This window comes from Arachis hypogaea, chromosome 5 (genome assembly GCF_003086295.3).
Source record: "Arachis hypogaea cultivar Tifrunner chromosome 5, arahy.Tifrunner.gnm2.J5K5, whole genome shotgun sequence".
In the NCBI taxonomy this organism is placed as follows: Eukaryota; Viridiplantae; Streptophyta; class Magnoliopsida; order Fabales; family Fabaceae; genus Arachis; species Arachis hypogaea.
Window position 1 is genome coordinate 35,264,203 of NC_092040.1, and position 24,255 is coordinate 35,288,457.

Genomic DNA, 24,255 nt, shown 5'->3' on the forward strand with positions numbered 1-24,255 from the left:
CAAAAATGCATGCAATGGGTTTTGAACCCTTGTCCCCTTGCTATGCAAGGATAAGGAATGCCACCAAGCTAGTGTGCTCATCTGCAAATTTATGTGTTAATTATTCTATATATTATATATATACGCAACTGAATTATTTTATATTTATTTAATTTAATTTTAGTTTTATACTCAATTTTTTTAATTCTTTAGAATTTATAGAATTATTAAAATAAGTATCAAATATTTTAATATTAACATTTACATATTAAAATGCTAGTAAAGATATTTATTTTAAATTTTTTTAGAGTATTGAGTTAGTAGATCTTCGAAAATTTCGACTTAAGACTAATTAGTAGGGACATCTAAGTATCACCACTAAATTTCACATGAAAAATTAATGGAGTGACGTAATGTGTTCATCGTTTACTATCTTGAAGGGCCAAATTGATATTTTATTTTTTTTCAAAGGCTAATTAATTTGAAGTAAAAAATTTTAAGGATGAACATAATTGTCACTTTATTCAATTTTTTACTATTTTATATTTTTTATTTACGTACGACCGGTTCTATCGGTTCAACCAGTAACCCACCGGTTGAACCAGTAAACCAGTAAACCAGTAACTTGACCGGTTCGATCACCGGTTCGGTTCTGACAACTATGCATACAATAACAATTTAGGAGTATTGTATCATCCACCACCAGTAAACAATGGTAAAGTGGTTGTCGCGCTGCCTGGCGCTAAGTTTGATTTGAAAAGGAGGCGGCGTTGTTGTTGTTGGTTTGTAGAAGAAGCAAACGAAGCGCTCTTCCTTCCGCAGCTCATTTCCCATTGCAGACCACAGTGAATATGGACTCGCGTCTCTCCAATTCCTCTTCTTCCACTCATCACTCTAATTCTAAGAAAAGGAAGAAGAATGCCACCGCCAACAACGCCAACCAGAAAACCCTAGGCGTCGCTTGGAGCTCAAAGTCCCTCTCTGCCTCCTCCTGCTCCTCTCGAAAATCCCCGTTCTCTGATTTCAGCAGGTATTTCCGGACTCATTCATTTATCATTCCCAACATCCTTCCATGCTCTTCGGCCTTTTGCTATCTCCCGCTATATATATATATATATGCAGTTACATGGCACACAAGAGTTGCAAACTTCAGAACCAGTTCGACTCCGAAGCTTCCGCATCTGCTGCTCGGAATACAATTTTCAGTGGAGTTTCTATATTTGTTGATGGTTTCACGGTCCCTTCCAGCCAGGTTAGTGCCTTTTTTTTTTCCTTTTGTGTTTTTTATTCTGTTTATCCATGTACCTGATTCTTGAAATTTCAATTTTGGGGGTGGGGGTCTCTGTTAAATTTAAATATCAAATAACAATATGGTTGAGATTAGCTTTCCTTCTTTTGGGCTTAGTGCAGAATGAAATTCTAAGTTTGGTTCAGTTATAGTTTGTTTTGGTTCGGTAAAACAAAGGGATGACTTGACGTTAATAACCAACATGTTATAGGAGCTGCGGGGCTACATGTTAAAGTATGGTGGAAGGTTCGAGAATTATTTCTCAAGACATTGTGTCACACATATCATCTGCAGCAATCTTCCTGACAGTAAAGTTAAGAACATCAGGTTTGATCAAGTCATTTCAATTTTGAGGTTTAATCCTGCTCTTTCTTATAAAAAGGGCAACCCGGTGCACAAGCGTCCCGCGTTTAACGCAGGGTCCGGGAAAGGGCCGCAACCAAGGTTGTAATGTACGCAGCCTAACCTGATAATTATTGGCTGGTCCAATGCAGAGCCTTCAGTGCAGGACTGCCAGTAGTAAAACCCACTTGGATTTTAGATTCAATTGCTGCTAACAGACTCTTAAGCTGTATGTTCTTGCATTTTTCATGCACCTATATTGATTTCATCTTCATCAGCAAATAAATTCTGCCATATATTTTTACGGGAGCGAAAATGGACTGAGAGTGACTAAACCTTCATTTTGCTTTTCCAGGGGTGCCTTATCAACTTGAGCAGGTTGCTAGTAACCAACCAAAACTGTCAGCATTCTTCACATTGAAAAGTAGCAAGATGTCAGAGGACACTTCTACAAATGCCCTTTGTCAAGTGGAACCAGACGTTGAAGATTCATTCCCAAGGGTTGGCCAACTGAAGGAGAGACACCCATCTGAAGCTGGGGAGATGGTTGAAGTTTGCAGGCAAATCAGTAATGAATCAAATGATATTTCCTCCAAGAAAACTGATGTATTTATGATGGAAGAGCCTATCAGTGAAAGAGTTATATGTGATGAAGAAAAGCTTGCAGAAGCAAACAGTTCAGAAACTAATAATGAAAGAAACACTGAAGGGGAGCTTGATCCTACTTATCAAGAACCTTCTACATCAGTTAGTATTCCCTGCTCAGATAACCAGAATGTACATCAATTTCCAAGTTCTGAAGCCACTGGATCCTCTAAACAATGTCATTCAACTCTTACAGACCCTAATTTTGTAGAAAATTATTTCAAGGTATTGATTTTGGAAGAAGTTTGGATCTTTGTATATTGCTTGGAAAAATGATGACTTTGTTGGCAAATTTCCGGGCCCATTCATTTGTTATCTTATATGCTCGATATACCATATGTTAACCATTTGGATATATAATATTATGCAAAATTTATCAGGAAACTCGAACATAAGCTCCAATGATAAAGTTGTTTATTACATCAAAATATAATGTCTTCAATTTCAATAGATAAGGTGAATGAAAAGCTGATGTTTGTTTTTCGGTTTGGGTTGAGGGTGGACAATGAATCAATGGCCCCTTTCTCTCATATATAAGGAAGGATGCACATGTGATGTACTGATATGATATTGACTTGCTTCTCACTTTATTTCCTTGATTTTCTTGTCTTACATCGTCATAATCTTTCCGTTGCCATTATTATTATTATTATTATTATTATTATTATTGGTGATTTTATGTTGTAACATCCTGATTGAAGTTTGGTATATGTAGAATTCACGACTTCACTTTATAGGAACCTGGAGACAACGCTATCGAAAACGGTTCCCAACGTTGTCTACTGGTCTGAATAATGGAATTTCTAACAGTAATAAATCCGATATTAATTCGGTTATTCTTCATGTTGACATGGTAAGCTTTACATTTGAGGTTGTTGAATATAAATTATTGTTGTCATTTTACTTTTGATTTGGATTTTGAATAAATATGTCAACTGTATCATACGAAGATATGTAAGTTTGACTTTTAAAAATTAGCACTCCCATCCCAGTTTTATTTTTTTGCCTTTTTTTTTTACCAATACCTGCATTATGGGCTTAAACTTTAATAATGTTGTGTTTGAATACTGTGTGTGCTGGCCCAGGACTGCTTTTTCGTTTCTGTGGTTATCAGAGACAAACCTGCGTTGTTGGACAAGCCTGTAGCTGTATGTCACTCAAATAATTCGAAGGGAACATCTGAGATTTCCTCTGCAAATTACCCAGCTCGTAGTTATGGTTGGATATATACCAATTTATATATAACTCAATCAGCCATATTGTTTGCTCAGTTTTTTGGTATCAAACTATGCTCTATGTTGCTGCTAGGTATCAGAGCTGGTATGTTTGTTCGAGATGCCAAGGCTCTTTGTCCCCATCTTGTTACCTTTCCATACAACTTTGAAGCTTATGAGGAAGTAAGCAGTTACAGGTTGCATAGTTGAATAACTCACAGAGCAGAATATTATGCTTTATGGCGTATCATTCTGTGCTCCCTTTCCCCCTTTACAGTTGATTTTTACCACCATCTCTCTTATTTGGATAACTTGCAGGTAGCTGATCAATTTTATAGTATATTGCATCGGCATTGCAACAAAGTGCAGGTCTTGTTGGGTGTTCTCAAAGTGCATAGCATAAAGTAGTTTGTTGATATCTCTTTAGTCCTTTAACTGCTACTTGATGTAGGCTGTAAGCTGTGATGAAGCATTTTTGGACTTCACAGATGCTATGGTTGAAGATCCTGAACTTTTGGCTTCATCAATTAGAAAAGAGATCTATGAAACCACTAGGTGTACAGCAAGTGCTGGTATAGGGGGGAATATGCTTATGGCTCGTATTGCTACTAGGACTGCAAAACCAAATGGTCAATGTTACATAACTCCAGAGAGAGTATGTTTTGGAGTATTATGTGATTCACAACCTTATATCTTTCTTTCTTGTTCGTAAGCAAATTTTACTTATCTCATTTAGCGATAATAGTGTTTGTGCCATGAATTTTATGCTGAATCTCGTATCCTTGTATATTTACAGATCATAGTATCGATGTACTTGGTGCTCTTGTTATTCTCTTTTTTTATTGTTGTCTATTATTCTTTATTTATAACATTTAAATGACAAATAGCTCTCTTGATGGCAATTGGTAGTTGTAGAGATTATCTTCCTATTAAGTTCCATTACGTATTTAGATTTTGCTCAAAAGTGATAATTCTAAGTTTCACTTATATTGTGTATTATTGGAAGTGACTCTTTATGGTTCACTAGGAAGAGCTTATGATAGTTTATGTTCAATGTTTTCAATATATCTTATCTGGCTTTCAGAAAATTTTAAAGATCAACTTATTCCCTTGTTTCTCTATATACTGCTGATGTTGTGCATTTTTTAAAGGGAGGAGAGAATCTGGAGAATTAGAGAATATGTGTTAATCTGTGATATTATCATTCTGTGTGAGAATCATTGATACAACAGAATATATAGTGGGTTGCATAGGGGTAGATTAGTCCTATCGATCACTAAAGCAGTTATAGTTGTCACTAACAAGTAACATTTCAACTAGGCAGTTATCATCTCCTATAACAGAATATAACAGGCTACATCCCTTCTATACTCTTTATTTGTGACATTAACTAACATCATATTATCATTTGTGATTTCTAGCTGTTGTAGTTCACTTTGAACAAGAGAATCTACTTCTTACATTCAGCTTAAGTATTTTGATATTATAGTTGAGGTGTGGTATATATCAAATTATCAATATTACCTTATCTCTTATTTAGTTTTACATTTTCAGGTTGATGATCATTTAAATCAACTTCCAGTTGATGCTCTTCCTGGTATAGGGTATGTTTTACAAGAGAAATTAAAGAAGCAGTGTGTTCATACTTGTGGACAGTTGCGAATGATTTCCAAGGTTCTACAGATTTCTGTTGATTCTTCCCTAATAACGTCAATTTGTACTGCTTTCTGTCTGTCATCAATCAATTCCCCGTGGTCTTAGCTATTTTTCTCATTCCTCGAGTTTAGGAAGGCACATGAATTTATAAGGCTTATCATAAGTGAATATATATGCTCTGTTGAAATAACTAATTTCGTCAGAAACTTTGGAAATTATATTGAAGATAATAATAATATGATGCGATAAGTTCTTTCGAGCAAAGAAAATAAAAAAAAGAAGTTGCAGCCCTTCTTTATTCAAGAATATAGTCATTGCACAAACTTGTGTATTCTTGCAGCTTAGTTCATGTACCTCTATACTCCATAGCTATGTTCAACATTCCTTTTGGTTTATATAATTTAAAGGCATCGACATCTGTAAATTCAAGATTGTATCCCTGCTTTCTTTTTTTTACAGAACTCACTGCAGAAGGAATATGGAATGAAAACAGGGGAAATGCTGTGGAAATATAGCAGAGGAATTGATTATCGATCAGTAGGGATCATTCAGGTATTTTTCCTTAATACTTTGCTTTAAAATCCAAACTTGATTTGTCATCAGATTTGAAGTAGGTTAGATCTCCTTAACTTCTTATTAGACATAAAACCATTTGTGCCTCAACATAAAAGCTTAAGCTTTTGGGGTAGATGGTAAACATGGTTTCAGAGCCTTAGAATCGATCCTTGTTTGCCTCTCTCTTCTAAATAAAAATTGAATTTTAGTACAAGGATGATAAGCATGTGCCTTGTTCATACTTCAAGCCCAAAAGAGGCTTGACGTATTGGATATAAAATCATTCCTATGCTTTAGCTAAAAGTTTAAGTTTCTGGGATAGATGGTTCACGAGTTATGATCAAAGTGTTATAAGTCATAAAACTTTTATTTTCTTTCATTTTAGGACCTACTGTGCAAACTTTTCTTTAATGGTAGTCTAGGTTTGATTAACAACTGTAAGAATGGTCTTGGACTATGACTAAAAGGATATAACTGTCTAGTTAACAAGATGTGATATGCACATATGGCGTGAAATCACGGTTCTATTATTATTATTATTTGTTTTTTTTTTTTTGGGGGGGGGGGGGGGTAGAAGAGGAAGCGGGGAGAGCTAAGTTGAGTTTGCCCAAATTTAAGCTCGACTCACGAAAATTGAGCTTGATTAATTGACAATCGAACCTAATTTTAAACTTGAAGCTGCTCGCCAAAGACTAACAAGCTAGTTGAAGCTGTAGGTTGAGTTTCTTTTATATAAGAATACAATTTATTTGAAGTATAGTTTATATAATAACATCACATACCAGGTAGCATGAATATTATATATACTAGTGTATCGATATGATTCACTCATTTATTTATTAAATGTGTGTAAAAATAATAAAATTGGAATTAGTTAAGATGACAAAGGACTTATAACTTAACTAAAAGGCCTTGGTTGTCTTGGAAACAGCAAAAAATGTTTTTGTTTTAATTTTTTTTTTATTTTTACGAATTATATATCAGAGTATTTTAAAAAAGTAAGTTGTGCACTTATTTTAAAAAAGAAAGTTGTGCACTAACCTGTTTCATATTCCCACACACACAAATTTAATATATGAGCACGAATCTTAGGCTCAAATTCGGCTCACAAGCTCATGAACTTACCTTATCAAGTTGTTAACAAGTTGAACGCAAAGCAGCTCAGGAATAGACTTGATTCACTTCCGGCCCTAGTGTGGGTTGACGAGCACTAAACACCGGTTTAGAAAATTCTCAAGTTTAAAGCTCAAGATTCATCGTAGCTCTAAACCGGAATTTATCACTCTTCAAAGTTTACTAAAAATGTCACAAATTCAAATCAATAACCGGGAGTTTAATTCCGGGTCGTTCTCCCTAGGAATCACAATCGAGTTCATATAATTGGCTATGGGGGAACTTGGGATTTGGATCACAATTAACGGAAATTTAAAAAGAAAGAAATTAAAAGAGCAAGCAATAAGTAAATATCAAAATGAATTAAATTAGGAGCAATTAAAGAAATTAACTAAGAATAGGAAAGCGAATATCAAATGCTATAAAGGGTTTGGCAAGGGTTGAGGGTTAAGGATCACTATCCTTGTCACTAACCACAACATGATAATTATAAAGAGCAAACCCAATTCGTCAACATCTACAAATCGAGGAAAGTCAATTAGGCTTAATTAATCCTAATCCTTAGGTACTAACCAACTTACTAATTGAATTTGTAAAAGATTAGCATTAGTGGAAACAAGATTAATTAATATCTTTAAATTATCAATCAACTTGGATATTAGTGAGTCCAGGTCACCCAATTTCTCAATCCCAAGCCAAGAATGTAAAAATCTACTCTATAACTAACTTAAGCATTTTATCAAACACCTAGAGTGCATAAACATAGAACTTCAAAAATTGCAAGAATTAGTAAAATCTACAACTATCCAATTCAAGAAAGCAATAATAACAACTCAATTAAGCATGAATTAAACATAAAAACATAAACTTGCATTAAAGGAAAATGAGAATTCAACAAAGATATATAAACTAAAATAGCAATCTAAAAAAAACAAACAAAAGATTCTAAGCAAAGTAGAGTAGCAAAACAAGAAACTGTAAACTAAAAACTACAATTAACAAAACTAAAACCTAAAAATAGAAAGAAAATTCATAAGAAACCCTTTTAAATTCTAGAGAGAAGTTGGAGCTTTTCTCTCTAGAATTCAAGGTCTATAAACCTAAAAAAAAAAAAAGAAAAATTGAAGAGTGTATGTTGTTGTGTGTATCCCCCTTCATTCTCCCCTCAAAAGGCATCAGAAATGGACTGAATTGGGCCAAAAATGGCCTTGAAATCACGAGTCACGTGCCTTTATTAGTGAGGCACGAGATGGGTTTGGTGTGTATGCACCACTGCAGGTTTTCCAAACCTCCATTTCTTCACAAAATCTCCACTTTTGCATGCTTTTCTTCCATCTTTCTAAGCCATCATTGCCTCCTAAACCCTTAAACAACTTAACAAACATATCAAGGTATCGAATGGTATAAAAGTGAAATTAATTTAATAATTTTAAAGGCCTAAAAAGCATGTTTCAATCAATTAAGCACAATTAGGAGAAAACTCACAAAAAGTATGCATTTTTATAGACTAAGTGTAGGTTAAGTTGATAAATTCCACTCCTTCCAATGCCAAAAAATGATCATAAATTATGGATTTATCAGGGGCCTGCAGCACTTTTAACTTGGCAACTCATGTTTGGCATCTTACTCATTTTATCCTATGGAAGTTTATCTGTCTTTCTAATAAGCTGATGTCTAATATCAGTTTAAAGGTTCTTAATGATATCATCTGCCATTCTGTAGGAATGTAAGTCTATCGGTGCGGATGTTAATTGGGGTGTGAGGTTCAGAGATATGAAAGATGTTAGTACTCTTATACCGTGTATTGTAGTCTTAAGTTTCTTTTTATCTTACAACCTTGGAAAACTGAATCTGTCCCAACATTAACGTAAAATATATTCCAGTGTGAACACTTCCTAATAAACCTATGCAAGGAAGTTTCGTTGCGTTTGCAATGTTGTGGAGTACAGGGGCGCACTTTCACTCTAAAGGTACTATACAATTAACTTGTGAGATTTAATTTTTGGATTATTCTGTTATAATCTGTTTCAACTGGTAAACTGCTTTGAATGTCCAGGTTAATTTCTTAAACTATCATGCATGATATTTATTTATACCTTCTTTAATTCTAATTGAACTTTATAAATATTTTTGGATCTATGATTTAGATAAAAAAGAGAAGAAAAGATGCTGATGAACCTGCAAAGTTTATGGGCTGTGGGGACTGTGAAAACTTGAGTCACTCTGTAACGGTAAATCTTGAATCATATTTTATGTCTATACTCTATATTATTGTTTTCTTTAAGGGTTTTCAATTATTCTAATATCTGATTTTGTGTGATTTTCCCATGATAGATTCCTCTTGCAACTGAAAATGTGGAAATACTTCAACGAATAGTAAAGCAACTTCTTGGATGCTTTTACATAGGTAAGGACTCTGGCCTGCTTAATCTTTCGTTGGCATTGTTTTCCACCATTTTATTTTTTGAAATATATAACTAGCAAGTCAGGGACTTGTTCCTTTATCTTTAAAAACAATCCTCTTTGGTTCAGTAGCTACATGGATCAATTGGCACCATTCTTTTTAGGGGTCGAAACCGGCTTTTAGTGAAGGCAGTGAAAGTTAATGTAGTGGAGATAGATATTGAGGATAAAATATTATGGAGATGGAGAGATTCAGAATAATGTACTCTACTTAAGTTCAACTTTACAGTCACATTTATATCACTGCTTTGTCCGTGGTTCAAGTCCAAAGTGTTTCAGCATGAGTGGCTGTATCAGAGATATAAAATCATTCTTTCACTTACACTCATTCTTTCACTCCTTAATTTTGGTAAATGAGAGTCAAGAACTAAAGCACACCTGTGGTGCTTAACATAGCTATGTAGTAAGGATGTTAACCAAGAAGTTATGCAGTTTTACTTGCATTGCTGATGACAGCCCTTGGTCTTGGTTTTATACTCAAAGCTCCTTGACACTGACCTTCATCTTTTTATCATATTCTAAACTAAATGCTTGCATGCAAGCACTTAAGTTCATATAAGCTCTTATCTTTTAGTTTGAGCTATTACTTTTAAATGGTTGTAAACTTGTAATCTGAATTTTAAGTGCAGATGCTGGCATCAAATAACAAATCTGATGCTGGCATTATAATGTTGCTTATGTTTAAAGATCTTCACGTGCTAAGTTATGTTGGTTTATCTTCCTCAAAACGTTAATTGGTGTCAGTTGAATACTTTTAGTAGGGGATCAGGGTCTGTTCAATAAAGATCTAATTAGATATCCAAACATATTCATTTTCTTCTTTCGTTGATTTCACATAGATGTTAAAGAGATTCGCGGTATTGGATTGCATGTTTCCAGACTTGAAAATGCAGATACGTCTAAGCAAGGTACCTGCAGTGTAACTTAACTTTGCTGTAAAAATGCATGATTTGGTTGTATATAACACAGTTGCAGGGTATGCCAGTTGCTGAACTGAATGAAAACTCATGTTTTTATGAGATCTCTAACCTTGGCATGTCCATCTTTCTCCATTTCCCTGCGCATAGGGAATTTTGTCCTTTTCCTGGGCTTTGAACTTTGTTTTTGTTTTCCTCTTTTTGGGTTGTATAACATTACTTATTTCATGAAGGTACAGAGAAGTATACTTTGAAATCATGGCTTACTTCAGGATCTGCAAGTGTGAAAAAACAGAAATATCATATGGGTAATTGAAATTGCTGCCAAACAGAGTTAACTTATTGCATACTAATCTTTAGAACATGATTATTGATTCATATTATAATATATTTCTTATTTCTTATTTTCATTATGAATTTTACTAGTGGTGGAATTTGTGAAGACAGCTTCTGTTTGTTTCTCTTTCTTCAGGTCATAACAAACACAATTCAGATTGTGCGAATTGTGCTTCAAGTCATGGATGCATTCATTCACAAGGCTCTTCATTTCAAATTGACAATAAAATACTAAATATCCATGTTAGTGGTGATCCGATTTCAACACCACCTCCTTTATGTCAGCTTGATGTGGAAGTTATTAGAAATCTTCCCTCTGAAGTATTTTCAGAACTAAATGAAATTTATGGAGGGAAGTTAATTGATTTTATTGCTAAAGGAAAAGGCAAATGTGAGAGTTCTAGCTCTCTAGGAAACTCATTGGAGGACGATGGTAAACTTTTCTGTATTTTGTTAGCGTTTCTCTTTTAAAGTTGGTCAAATGTTAAACTTGTCATACATGCATTCAAATTGTTTCTGTTAGCAGCTATATGTAAAGAAGAGGACCTTCCATATTCTGATCCTATTCCTCTAAATCAAATCTTTTCAGAAAATAAGGTATGGTTTTCTCTTTTCAACCTGTTTGATACTAGACTGGATGAGTGTCTGGTTTGCTTTAAAAATTACTTCATTAAGCTCGCTTCTACCTATCTTTCATATGCTTCTACCCATCTTTCATGTTCCCAAGGCTTATTGATTTTTATTATTCTTATTATTTTGGTTTGATGGATCCAAGTTTTTTCGATAGATTTGTTTACCTGTTCATTTTACCGACACATGTTCATTAGCCAATTAACTTCTATTTAATTTCGTATGTATTAGATTCTTTTAAGGAAAAAATAAATAAAACTTGCTCTAACATATCAATTTTACAGAACTTGTAGGTTAGCTATTTAGTCCACATGGTTTTTTCTCTAGCTTTTTGGAACCAAGATGATCAGTTTGAAAATTTTATTAGGTTTTTAGCTGTTTTCTTCAGTTGCTAATTAATTCAGCAGTTCGTATTAATTCCTTTTTGAAAAGGGGAGACTTACATGTGATTGAGTTGAATCCATATTGTGGCTTATTGCAATTAAATACCAATTACAGTTATTAGAAAGGGAAGCAATCTTAGTCTTGGTTATTTTTGTTTGCAGTATTTTAAGATTTTTCTAGAAGTAATGTATTTAGTTACATATATTATCATCTATTGACAGGCAATGCAGCATGAAAGAGTACTTGGCTCAGGACATGGATCCTGTTCCCAAGTTACTCATAATTCGAACATTGAAAGAGATGATTTATTGCCTTCTTCTTTAAGCCAAATTGATGCTTCAGTGTTACAGCAAATTCCTGAGGATTTGAAAGCTGTTATTCTTGAGCATCTTCCTGCACACAGGGCGCAAGCTTTCTGCTCTACTCCTGCCATTTGCCCTGGTAGAATCAATCAGGATTCAGTAGGTGTTGATACTTCAAAGAATTGTCCTGGAACAGTTAATCATGCTCTGAATGACAGTCTTCGGGCCGGTAATCTTCCAAGTTGGATGGACAAGTTTAAAGACAGCAGTTGCTTAAGGAAGCTCAGAGAAATCTATCATAGATCTGGGTTTAATAGCCAGTTATCTTCAGTTTTACCCCAATTTTTATCTGAGTTTCACCACCTAGATCTTACCCAAGAGATTTACGATGAAACTGTTAACATCATGTGTGAGCTACTGAAGCAATATGTCAAAGTGAAGATAGAGAGAGATATTGAAGAGATTTATATTTGTTTTCGGCTTCTGAAAAGGTATGTTAATTTTGCAATTTGGTAGCAATACTGTATTGAAAAAGATTCTTATCTTTTCATATTTATTTATGCCTTCTCTCACATTCTCCATATACATTATACAAATTTATTGAGTATCAATTCTGTTGATTTTTGGACTAAAAAGGAGTAGAGTTTGTTGTTGATATAATTTCTTGTCTGTGGAAACCATCTTCAGGATCATATCCATGTCAGCTTGGTATTTGTGTGGGTAAATTAGTATTTGGTAAAAAGCATAATGTAAAGGCAATGGTTGTGCAGCCAAAGTCATTTTACTCTTCATATTTTTTGGATTATTATTTTGTTGAGAATATTTGCAGTAACTTACAATTTGGTTTCAGGTTTGCAGTGAAATCCCAATTTTTCTCCCGTGTATATAATGATATATTTCCATTCCTTCAGGTATAGTTTACAAGGCAACTTGTGCATATAAATTGGGGGTGTTGAGATGATGGATGGCCATCTAATAGAAGTTCAGTGATAGTCTGTTTCGTGCATATCAAAACGTATATTTCATATGTCATGCTCTAATTTTGTAGGCAGCCGTAGATGACAATTACGGAGGAAGCTTGTTTATGCCATAATAGTAGCAACACCCAAATGGTCTATCACCTCTTATTACTCTCAGAAACTTCCCAGCAATTCACTGGTTTAGCTTTATGAGCTTAAGAGTAAGAGGTCAGATCACAAACCAACAGTTGCTATCTGCAGCTGATGTGTGGAGTACTTTTGATGTATGCGATGTGATCGCTAAACATGGTCTGTGGTGCTATGTACTTATTTTATTGGATGTTGCATTTAACTATTTAAGTTCTAGTTAGTTAATTAAACATTCTTATTAACAAATTTGTAATTTCACGTTGCTTTGTTCCCATCAGCAGTGAACAGTTGTATATATTTTTTTGCTCAAAAAGTGTGAATCCTTCTGTGTCATTCCCTAGACTTTTGCTTTGATATTAAACCTGTCATATTAGCCTTTTTATTTGTAGGAAAACAGCCTGCCACTTCATTCTTTGTATGTTATAATTGACAGGTATTTGGTATTTGCATTTGCACTGTTTACTTAAGAGTATTTTTTCTCTGGTAAAATAGATGGATGTTTCTTGCCATGCTGTGTTTGTCCTTTTTATCGGTTTACAAATTATTAGTATTTAGTAATTTAGTGTCACTGTTAGAATTGGGTTTTAGTTTGGTAAATTTAAAAATTATGTGTTGGTATTTGTAGTTTTTAAAAAAACGTTTAAGTTAGTTTGTATTTATTAAAATTAAAAAGTTTAATATAATTTTATATTAATAATTATTTTAATTTATTTTTATATTAACGTCCATTATAGTTTTTTTTATTTTACAAAGTTTTACCTAACAATTGTTTTTATTTATTAAAAATTATTTTTAGTTTGATTTATCAAATATGGGTGTTATAATTTTTAAAAAAGTATATTTTAAAAACTAGTTTTAATAAATTACTTTAATGAATATAGATTCTATAAAGGGTTATGCTACACATCTAAGTATTTTTTCATCCAAATTTTATTCAAGTAGGTCCAACACTAACAAAAATTACTTTCATTAAAAAAGTGTCATTACACGTGCTTTATCTTCTTCTCCCCGTTCTTTTTCTTCCCTGCTTCTTCCTCTTCTTTCAAATATATGCATACGTCATCTTCTTTCAAATTCACGTATATACTTCCTCCTTCTTCGCGCACGCAAATTCTTCTTCTGCTTTTCTTCTTTCTCCTCTTCTTCTCCTTTTTCGTTATCATCATCACCAACAACACCAACATTTTGCTAATGGATTATTTTTTTAATCGAATTGAATTAAATGGATGTAAGGGTTCTGAATTTGAATTGAGTTGATGATCTCTAAATTGTAGAAAGAGGTGTTTCGAATTTGATTTTATATAATAGATTATGTTTCATTTATTCAGTACTATACAATTGTTTCACCATGAGTACGTGTTCGGTTCATTATGCAGAAAGCTGTTTGAATTTGATTTTATATAATGGATTATGTTTCGTTCACTCAGTATTATACAATTGTTTCACCATGAATACGTGTTCGGTTCATTATGCAGAAAGCTGTTTGAATTTGATTTTATATAATGGATTATGTTTCGTTCACTCAGTATTATACAATTGTTTCACCATGAATACGTGTTCGGTTCATTATGCAGAAAGCTGTTTGAATTTCATTTTATATAATAGATTATGTTTCGTTCACTCAGTATACAATTGTTTCACCATGAGTATGTGTTTAGTTCATTATAAAGAAAGTTGTTTGACTCGGTTCATTATGCAGAATGCTGTTTGAATTTGATTTTATATAATGGATTATATTTCGTTCACTCAATACTATACAATTGTTTCACCATAATAATATGTTCGGTTTATTTCTGTTATGCACAATTCAAAACTCTTCCTCCTCGCTTTCTACTGCTTCTTTACCAAAAGAATGACGATAAAAAGAAAACATGTGAAGAAGAAAGAACACGAAATAGAAAGAGGAGAATGAGGAGGAAGAGGAACGTGAAGAAGAATGCGAAGAGAAGAAGACGAGAAGAAGAATGTAACGAAAGAAGAAAACAAGAAAAGCTTGTGACCTAAAATTGTTTGGATGTAAAAAATATCTATTCTATAAAATGAGAGAATTGGTAAAATAGTAAAATAAAAAGATAATTATTATTAATTTTATAACTTCTATAAAATATGTGTCTCGCTATTCTAATTTAAGAATGATTAATTTTTTATTTTATTATTTAACTAATTTTTTTATTTTAGAAGATCGTATTCCAAAATAAAAATTTGACTAAAGTGACACTCCCGCATATGTGTAGGTCATGTGATTAATCTACTCTGATATTCAGGTATCATTTATTTACAAAAAGATCTTTGTATATCTGTTAAAAGAATTAATTTAATTATTATATACATTAATTGGGTAATTAATCTTTTGTTATGTTGATGTTTAATTTAGTTATAAAAAATTAATATATAAAATTTAAAATAGTTAATATCCTTTAGTAATAATTAATATTTTATTTGTATTTTTTTAATATCTTTTAATTAGTAATTTTAGAGAATATTTTAATTAAATTTATAAAAATAAATAAGTATATTAGGGATGTATATGATTTGGACGGGCCTAAAGACCCAGCTTGGACACGAATACTTTAGGATTAATTTGGTGTGATTTTATCGGATTTAAGATTGGATAAGAATATTAAAAATATACCAATCATTATTTAGGATCGGGTCTAGATCAAGATAAACCCAATTTTACTCGGTCTATATGCATTTTAGAGAGACTAAAAGGGTATATATGTTTTAAATTAATTTAAATATTATGTTATATTAATTATAAATTTATTATTTTGTTTTTAATTACATTTGTTGAATTAAAAAATAGATCAAAAAAGTATAAATTAAATTTTATGGATAAATTCAAGTTCAAGTATAGATATCAACTTCTTGGTAACAAGTATATTTTTTTTCTTTTTTATAAATAAGTGTATCATAATTTTTTTAATATAAAATTTATCAAAATCTGGACTTCACCCACTCTAGACTCGATTTTAGTGTGACTTGAAAGTAGTATAATTTCGTTGAATTTAGAATCAGGTAAAAATCTCAAAAATAGATCTGATTATTATTTAGGACCAAATCTGAGTCAAAGCAAATCCGACTTTACCCACGCATGTGCACCATTAAAGTATATGAATTTGTTTTTATATAAAAGTGGAATTAACTATTTTTTATTGTTCCAAGTGTAAAAAGTAATGTTACTAATAAAATTTGGTAAATTATATGGTACGAATCAAGTTGATATAGGGAGAGATTGATGCACTGAGGAACTGACACTATGGCTGTGGAACTGCTATTGACGTGAGATAGAGCAGTAATTTGTCGGCAGTGGGCGGCTTGGTGGTTGTGAGCCGTGAAGCTTCCATGTTAGTTTGAAGGGTGGACCTGGATCATGAGCCTTGTTCTGCTTGGGTTAGCATTTTATTGGGTATGTAACAATGGTTGCGGCAAAAAAACAATAATGGGCCTTAAATTGTTTGCAAGGTGGAGCAATATCCTGTTTTTGTTAGTTCTTCATAAATCGATTTAGGGATAAACCCTTAAATTAAGTATAATTAAAAATCAACACATTGTTATTGCTCAAAAAAGAAAAAATATCAATATGTTATTGTTGTGTGTGATAAAATGAAGATAAAAATCTATAAATTAGTTATACTAATATTGTTTCATGTCTATATTCATAGGAGACATAGACACAATTACACATGTATATTGTTTAGTTAATGAGATATTAATTTTTGAAGGATGTAATTATACACAAGTATACATAGAATTCGTATATTTAGTGTCTTTTAAAAAAGACGAGATATTAATACACATTTAATTTAATAAGACACAATTTTTATATTTTTATTTATAGTTATTTTTTGGGTTAAGTACGATTTTGGTCCCTAACGTAGAGGCAAATTTTTTTTTGTCTCCGGTCTTTTTTTTGTCTACAAAATGGTCTCGAAGATTTAACTTAATTTTAAAATCGTCCTTTTGACCAAAATTTTTATGTTTATTACCTAATTATCTCAAATTAAAAAATATAAAAGAAAACAAATGGGTTAAAGGGCTGAGGAATAGGGGAAGCTCTTCACACAGGGGGTTCAGGAAAAAAGAGAGGAAAGGAAAGGTGGAGAAGGAAAGGGAAAGCGAATACACTATCGCTGCTCGTCGTCGTTCGATCGCTGGATCTCGCCATTGCTCCTCTGCTTCTGCTTGATCTCGCCGCTGCTCCGCTGGTTCGAGGCAAGAGCAGGGAAAGGTTTCGGAGGTTTTATGATGGTGGGTGGAGGAGAGGCCGACGGTGGCGGTGGAGCTCAAAGAAGATGGTGCGAACCAGAGGTGAGTCGAGGGAGGAAAAGAGAGCTTCGCACTGTGACGGTGGCGCTAGGGTAGCGCAAAGAGAAAAGAAGAAAAGGGTGGCAGTGCTGTGATGACTGATCGTCCAGGGGATAGTGAACAGAGGAGAAGAGAAAAGAGGAGAGGAAGAAGAAAAGAGAAAGGAGGATGGTTCGGATGGCTCGTTGGCTTCTACTTCTACTTCCATTCTTCTTCTGCTTCTGTTTCCATTTTTCTTCTGCTTCGACTTCTATTATGTTGTTGATTTTTTATTATTGTTGCTTCTAGTTGCTTCTGCTTATGGTTGATTACATTGTTTCATTGTTGTTGTTGTTGTTCTACTCCTGCTCCTGCTCTTGCTTCTACTCCTGCTTGATTATATTGTTTCATTGTTTTATTATACAGATTTGTTGATCCATTATCCATTTTTTTAATGTTTATTCCATTGTTATTGTTCTTTTGGTTTTTGTTGTTTCATTGTTGTTGATTCTGCTTCTACTTTCTGCTTCTGCCTGCTTCTGTTTCTGCTTTTGTTTGTGTCTCTGTGCCTCTGCTTCTGGTTGGTTTTGGAGAAGAAGGAGGAAGGGTATTTTCGTCTGAAGGACGATTTTAAAATTGAGTTAAACCTTCGAGACCATTTTGTAGGCAAAAAAAGGCCGAAAATGAAAAAAATTTTCAGCCTCTACGTTAGGAACTAAAATCGTACTTAACCCTTATTTTTTAGAATATCACTTTTATCCTTAACCCTAATTTTCTTTTTCTCCTCTTTTTTCATTCTCTATTCAGAGCTTCCATCCTCCTCTTCCTTTTCTCTTCCTTTTTCCCTCTTCCTTTGCCACTATCGTTTCTCTCCACCCTCCTTTCTTCCTTCTTCTCTTCTCCCGCTCTTCCTTCCTTCTTCTACATCTCCCTCTTCCTTCGTGTGCATCTCCTCATTCTCTTCATGTTGCCCTCTACCTTTGTCTTCTCTCCTTTGTGTCGCCTTTCGCGTCAACATCATCGTCATCATCTCAGTTTTACCTTGTCTCTGTCATTCTTCAGCTTCACCTTTCTAGATCTATGAGTCTATATCAATTTCACCTGCCTGTTGTCTGTCTTTGTATCCATGACTACAACTTTAATTTCATCCTCCTTCTCACTTTTGTTTCTATTTTTTTAAAGAATTAGAAAAAATTATTTTATTTTTTAATTTGAATTATTTAACTGATGTTTGAATTAGAGTTGTTAATTTTGATAATTTGAGTCATTGAGGATGAAAAATTCGTAATAAAGACAGTGATAGTGGTGAAAATTAGTGTTGAGGGCAGTAGTGGTAGAGGTGAGTACAGGCAGCGGATATCCAATTACTCGTTCAAACCCGAACCGAACCAATTAAATTGATTTAGAAACCAACGGGAAACGGGTAATCGGGTTCGATCCGAACCAATCCAATTACTCTTTCTAGTCATTGGCTCGGGTAACGATTTTGGGAACGGGGAACCCGAACCAACCCGTGGACCCGACCATATATTAATTAAATAAAAAATTAATATATATATATATATATATATATATATATATATATATATATATATATGACTTTTAGAGCCCGTTTAGGAAGTGTCAAAAGTAACTTTTTTGAACTTTTGACTTATCAAAAGTAGTGGCATTAATGTCTGGTAAAATTTTCAAAACCAAATTGCAGCTTTCTAAGAAGCTATTTAGGAATTTATAGAGAAGTTAAAAAAAATGACTTCTCTCATAATCCTATTACTTTTTACCACATTTCTATAAAATAAGTATTTTTAGAACTAAAACTTCAAGCACAAAATAACTTATTTATAAGCTACTTTTAATATAGTCATTTATTGTTTAAGTTATTTTTTCAAAAACAACTTAATTAAGCTGTTTTTCCAAACTGGACCTTAATGATTTTGAGTTTCTCTCTAATGCACTTTTGTATTTAGTTTGGATCCCGCTAGGGAAACAATGAAATATGTATACAATAGCTACAATGGGCTCTTTATTAGGCCCAAATTAAAATTAAAGCAGAAAATTAACCCTAATCCTATTATGGTTGTTTACTTGAACACATCACCATATTTTTACTATTTACAATTTTTTCCCAAATCTCCAATCCCTTTTGTTTCGCTGTTTGTTTCCCCAAATCCCCAATCCCTTTTGTTTCTCCGTTTCTCCTCCTCCTATTCAAACCCTCCCAATTCCTTGCAGAGACCCGTGAGAGCGCTAGAACCCTCAGCCCCGCAACCTGCAACCAAGGAAGGTCATAGGTGAACGCAAGCGACCTGTTCATTGCCTTCAAGCACGGCGCCGTCGCTGAACATCCGGCATTCGCTGCAACCTAGCCACCGGACGAGAAGCCGCCGATCAGAACTGCCGCCAGGGAGATCTCACTGCCGAACTGAACATCTTCCGAGTATTCTGCAAGTGGGCCCCGTTGTCTCTGAGCATAGAAGCAGCCGACCTTGAAGGAATAGCCGCCTGCTAGTCAACGGTTTACCGGGAAGACAACGAACATCTTGACTGGAAGAATCATAACCATCCAAGGTAAGTGGGTGAGGTTGTTCAGTTTTTGATTGGTAATCGCGTTTGCATGTTTGATTGTAGATAGATTTTGTTGATGAAATGCGCGATTAGCCATGGTGAAATAGCAGCAGGAGCCATTTTTGTAGTTAGTTTAGGTTGTTGAAGTTCTTCATGATTTTATTTTAGCGCGGGAAAGATCGAAAAAGTTTGGGATCGTGTTTATATATGAGTTAAGTTTAAAATTTTTTTGTCTATTTCCGTGTGGACCATGTGCATGCAACGTGACGTATAATGACTGACCATCATTGAAAATTGGTTGATATTTTTTGGATGATTACTTTAGTAGGATATTGGATAGTTAGTTTTGCGAATTTTCTCAAGTTTGAACAATTTCTAATTCCTGCTATGTTGCTCTTGCCACTGCAGCCAAATAGTTACATGAACTAGTTGCTATTGATTTGTAATAAATTTAAAATTAACTTCATATCAGGGCTGGAACGTAATGATTTTTAAATCCGGACGGCAAAATTGCATTTAGGATAAAAGATATTTGCGATGAAGAATACAAATTGTATCTACTATATTTTTTTGGTAATGGTGTTCATAGATTAGTTAGTTTTGTGTTAATTGATTAAATTGGGGTGTTTTTTTATTTTTAAGTTTGTGTTTCCTTGCAGATTAGTGAGTGTTATTGTTTTTCGGATGGAGTGATTATTATTGTTACAAGGAGTAGTATTTTGGAGCAGTTAACTAAAGCAGTATTTTTAATTTTTTCATTTATTTTTGTTTAAATGATTTCATTAGAGGACATTGTTATACTACAACAGTTAAGTATTGATTAGTTTTTTGTAATATTGTTATTAATTTTTAGGAAATGGAAAAGACATTCGAGTATTGAGGTATAAGCATGGGCAGAAATATGATCCACATTATGCTACTTCCCTGACAAAGTTAATATAGTTCGAGGTGGACACCATCTTGCAACTATTTTCATGTATCTCACTGATATGACCAGTAGTGGTTAACGCAGAGATTTGTATAATAATTGATGCACTCATTCTTCCTAGTTATAAATTTATTACTGAAAAACCATTACAGTTCATTTCAATTAGAATAATTATATCTCTAGTTATACCAATCTTTTTAACATGTGATCTGAATTAGAGCAGTATTTTGGAGCTGTTATGTTTTAGCTTCATCTCCAGGCTTTCAAAAATTTGATTCCAATTTATTAGACTTAACCCACTTTGATTATTTTGCCCTCTTTGTTTTTTATCTAGCTGATCTGTATCATTTTATCTGTAGTTTCTAAATAAATAAAATGGTGTGCCATATACTAGTCTTATATCTAGAGAATCCAACAATAGAGAATCATTATTTAGTGTGGATATATATATATATTCGGAGTTAGGGAATCATATATCAGCTCATAGATTTTTGTTGTTCATGATTCATCACCAGCACTATATACTAGTACTATCACTTCTTGAGAGTCATTATTTGATCCTGTGATTGACTATTAATAATTCTATGGTGTATATGTTTAGTGCATAGTTGCTTCTTCATATTATCTATTTTTTTCCTATGATCATTTTGTCTGTTGGAGCTCTTATCTATTTAGTTTATTTAGTTTTTCATCTTTATTGGTCCTGTTTATTAGAACATATGTATAGGGCTTGCACATTATTTTCAAGATTTGTGTCTGTTTCTCTTTTTTTCAGAAGAAACAATTATTTGTATCCATAAATTCTACTAATACTGCTAAAAAATATTCATAACAAAATTAACATTATAGAATTTCAGAATTTTTTCGTTGGCTTGTTTTTAGCAATTTGAATGTCATTTACAACATTTTAATTTTCTTACACTATTAACATTAAATAAAATTAATATGGCTCACTTTCATACTCACTTTGGATAAACATTCATGTGTGATCTTATTACATGGCGATTTTGGTAGAATTTTTTCTGATGGAATTCTATCGATTGTGGACCTTTATTCTTATAAAACATGTTGAATTTTTAATATCAATTAGTCCATAAAATAATTGAGTGGTTGTTTTGAATTCTTTATGTCACTATATATGCTATCAGACCATTTTTTATTGTTAACTGCCCTAGAATTGATTTTGAGACCATCTTGGATTGTTAATGGAATTGAGGGTAGAATGAGAGCCGGGTGTTAGAAGTGAGCGGATTTTATTTTATTTCTTTTTTTTAAGTAATTAGTACTTGCAATAATGCAGCTAGTTAAAAACAGCAACAACAACAAACTACGCAGAAGACAAACCTATCTCTAAACCGGTCAAAGATAATACCAGATGGGTAAAAAGGTACGCCATTGTTTACATGAGTAAATGAAAATATCTGGGTATTATTTACCACCTTCTGCTGATACATATTTGTTTTGCTCAACAGAAACTAGTCGAGACGCGTTGCTCACCTTGCACAAGAAGAAGGACGTTAGTTCACCATACACTGCATCTAGCACACGGTCATTGATTGAACATGTGGAGGAATTACCGAAGGGGGCAATGTGCAAAGGGATGAAGAAGTTGCTTACTTAGGATTAGTTACAATGAATTGAACTATCAGATTATACTGAGTTTACTTACTGCTGACATGCTTAAGGATTTGTTTTTGTCACATTAGAAAGACTTGATTCTAAGACATATTTTGTTTTTCTACAGTACAATGAGTTATTGGTTATGTTACCTAAAAACTATCTATGTCTTTTTATATGTTAGAATCCGGGATTTATCAAGGTTTTCTAGTAAAGTTGTCATATTTGTGCATGTTGAAATAGGTGACCACTAACCATCCACCAATATAGTTAAACTGAACATCCTATACCATACAATAATGAACATCCCATTTAAACAGGTCTAAATCAAAACATAACAACCAAGTGCTACACACACGAATAATAATGGCTAACCATCCTTACTTAGAGTAAAAATGAACATCTGATAACGTATGGAAATGAACATCCACTTTAGTTCATTAAAAATACGTAATAACTTAAAGGAAAAGAAATAAAATAAAATTCTCTCGCTTCTAACACAATGGCATGTAGAAAAACTATATAGTAAAGCATGTATAAATCAGGTACAACTTTATTAAACTATCTCGTAAATTACAAAATAACCATCAAATATACACGTTATGCATTAAGTCTGCACGAAATATAATAGTAAAATGGTTCATTCTAACAAATGAAAAAATTGTTCTTGCAATTAATAACACGTGGACCTTTGCAACAGCTGCCTTAGAACCTTGAAACTAACATGAATCCTTTAAACATAGAGATGAGAAAATATACACTATCACAACCTTGTCCATGATCTGGTAACTGTATTTTATATTAATCCGAACGAAAAATTAATTACCATTAGTTATCAAATCAAACATGAACATTATGACTACACAAAAGTAAGCTAGACTACAATACGTCATCACCAAGCTCCTTCTCTTCACTTTCAACATCTGTAACATCCGACAACTGCGTGGCCTAAAATTTCAAAACAAACAGAATAACCAAAAGGAGGAAGATCCTTATCAAAACTCATTTCAATAAAATCTCTAAAACAATCACCGAAAACACATCAACAGCTACAAATACAGCTAAGAGAATTATTTTTTCATTTCATGTATTATTTAATTAATTTTCACCCTTTATTTGTTTTTTTTCATTCAATGAAAATCGTGAAGAATTATTTACTCCATTTTGGCTATTATTTAAGGACTTTAATTACCCATTAGTGGCTTCTTTTTTCACTCCATGAACAAAATTATTTTCATGTATATTTACATACACACACTCTTTTCTTCGGATGTAGGAAAAACATAAGCACATCATTCATTATAAACCACTCAAATAACTTCATAATTGGTTAATCTATGCAAATGTAGGATACAAATAACCATATAATCCCATAAGTATGAAAAAAATTAAAATAACATGCAGGAAGCATATGAGCATATAACTAAAAAATATACAATGAGCATATAACCATACCATTACATGATTACAACACTCATATAAGCATTCCATGGTTAGCATGTTGCAAATACAAGTAGCATTCACTTCAATTCAGTAAACAAATTCAGCCACTGTATCACCCTATGGTTATCTATTTTATATACTTGCATGATCATCATGTAGGGATAATATACGCACACCATAGATAAAAATGAATTCATATAAGCATACAAAAATTAAATTATGATATCCCATCATCCATATAAGCACATAAGTCCCAGATAGGATGATTAGCAAATAAAGATACCATTTAACATGAAGACAACATACATTCATATAGAAAAACACATACGAAAATATACTTCCTGGATATAATCATATAAACATGAAATAATTAATTAATTTCATCTAATCCTTAATACATGTAATGATACCATTAAATATAAAACAAATATAAATTTATTTGCATCTCAACTCATCGATTACACTTGCATGTTTCAATAAAC

The 24,255-nt window shown here is 33.0% G+C and overlaps 1 protein-coding gene and 1 long non-coding RNA gene across 13 annotated transcripts; both read left to right on the forward strand.

Annotated features, from left to right (window-relative positions):
• Window positions 1-677: 677 nt before the first annotated feature.
• On the forward strand, window positions 678-13,246 carry LOC112801189 (DNA repair protein REV1). 12 transcript variants are annotated; one of them, XM_025843778.2, is made up of 23 exons: window positions 678-1,009; window positions 1,102-1,231; window positions 1,479-1,594; window positions 1,762-1,838; window positions 1,965-2,479; window positions 2,970-3,107; window positions 3,340-3,472; window positions 3,563-3,651; window positions 3,787-3,837; window positions 3,920-4,123; window positions 5,023-5,142; window positions 5,584-5,676; window positions 8,515-8,574; window positions 8,676-8,762; window positions 8,940-9,023; window positions 9,127-9,199; window positions 10,095-10,163; window positions 10,406-10,480; window positions 10,645-10,941; window positions 11,032-11,105; window positions 11,744-12,315; window positions 12,675-12,735; window positions 12,873-13,246. In XM_025843778.2, exons 1-23 carry the CDS (start codon window positions 831-833, stop codon window positions 12,915-12,917), a joined length of 3,342 nt encoding a protein of 1,113 aa, XP_025699563.1. In that variant the 5' UTR covers window positions 678-830; the 3' UTR covers window positions 12,918-13,246. The 12 variants fall into 12 exon arrangements, with proteins under 12 accessions (XP_025699563.1, XP_025699564.1, XP_025699566.1 ...); XM_025843779.2 differs by having other exon boundaries at window positions 11,035-11,105; XM_025843781.2 differs by having other exon boundaries at window positions 10,412-10,480.
• A 6,070-nt stretch (window positions 13,247-19,316) lies between these two features.
• LOC112801190 (uncharacterized) lies at window positions 19,317-22,489 on the forward strand. The gene is made up of 3 exons (XR_003201786.3): window positions 19,317-19,788; window positions 22,014-22,100; window positions 22,186-22,489. It is a non-coding gene; the product is annotated as an uncharacterized lncRNA (long non-coding RNA).
• The last annotated feature ends 1,766 nt before the right edge of the window (window positions 22,490-24,255 follow it).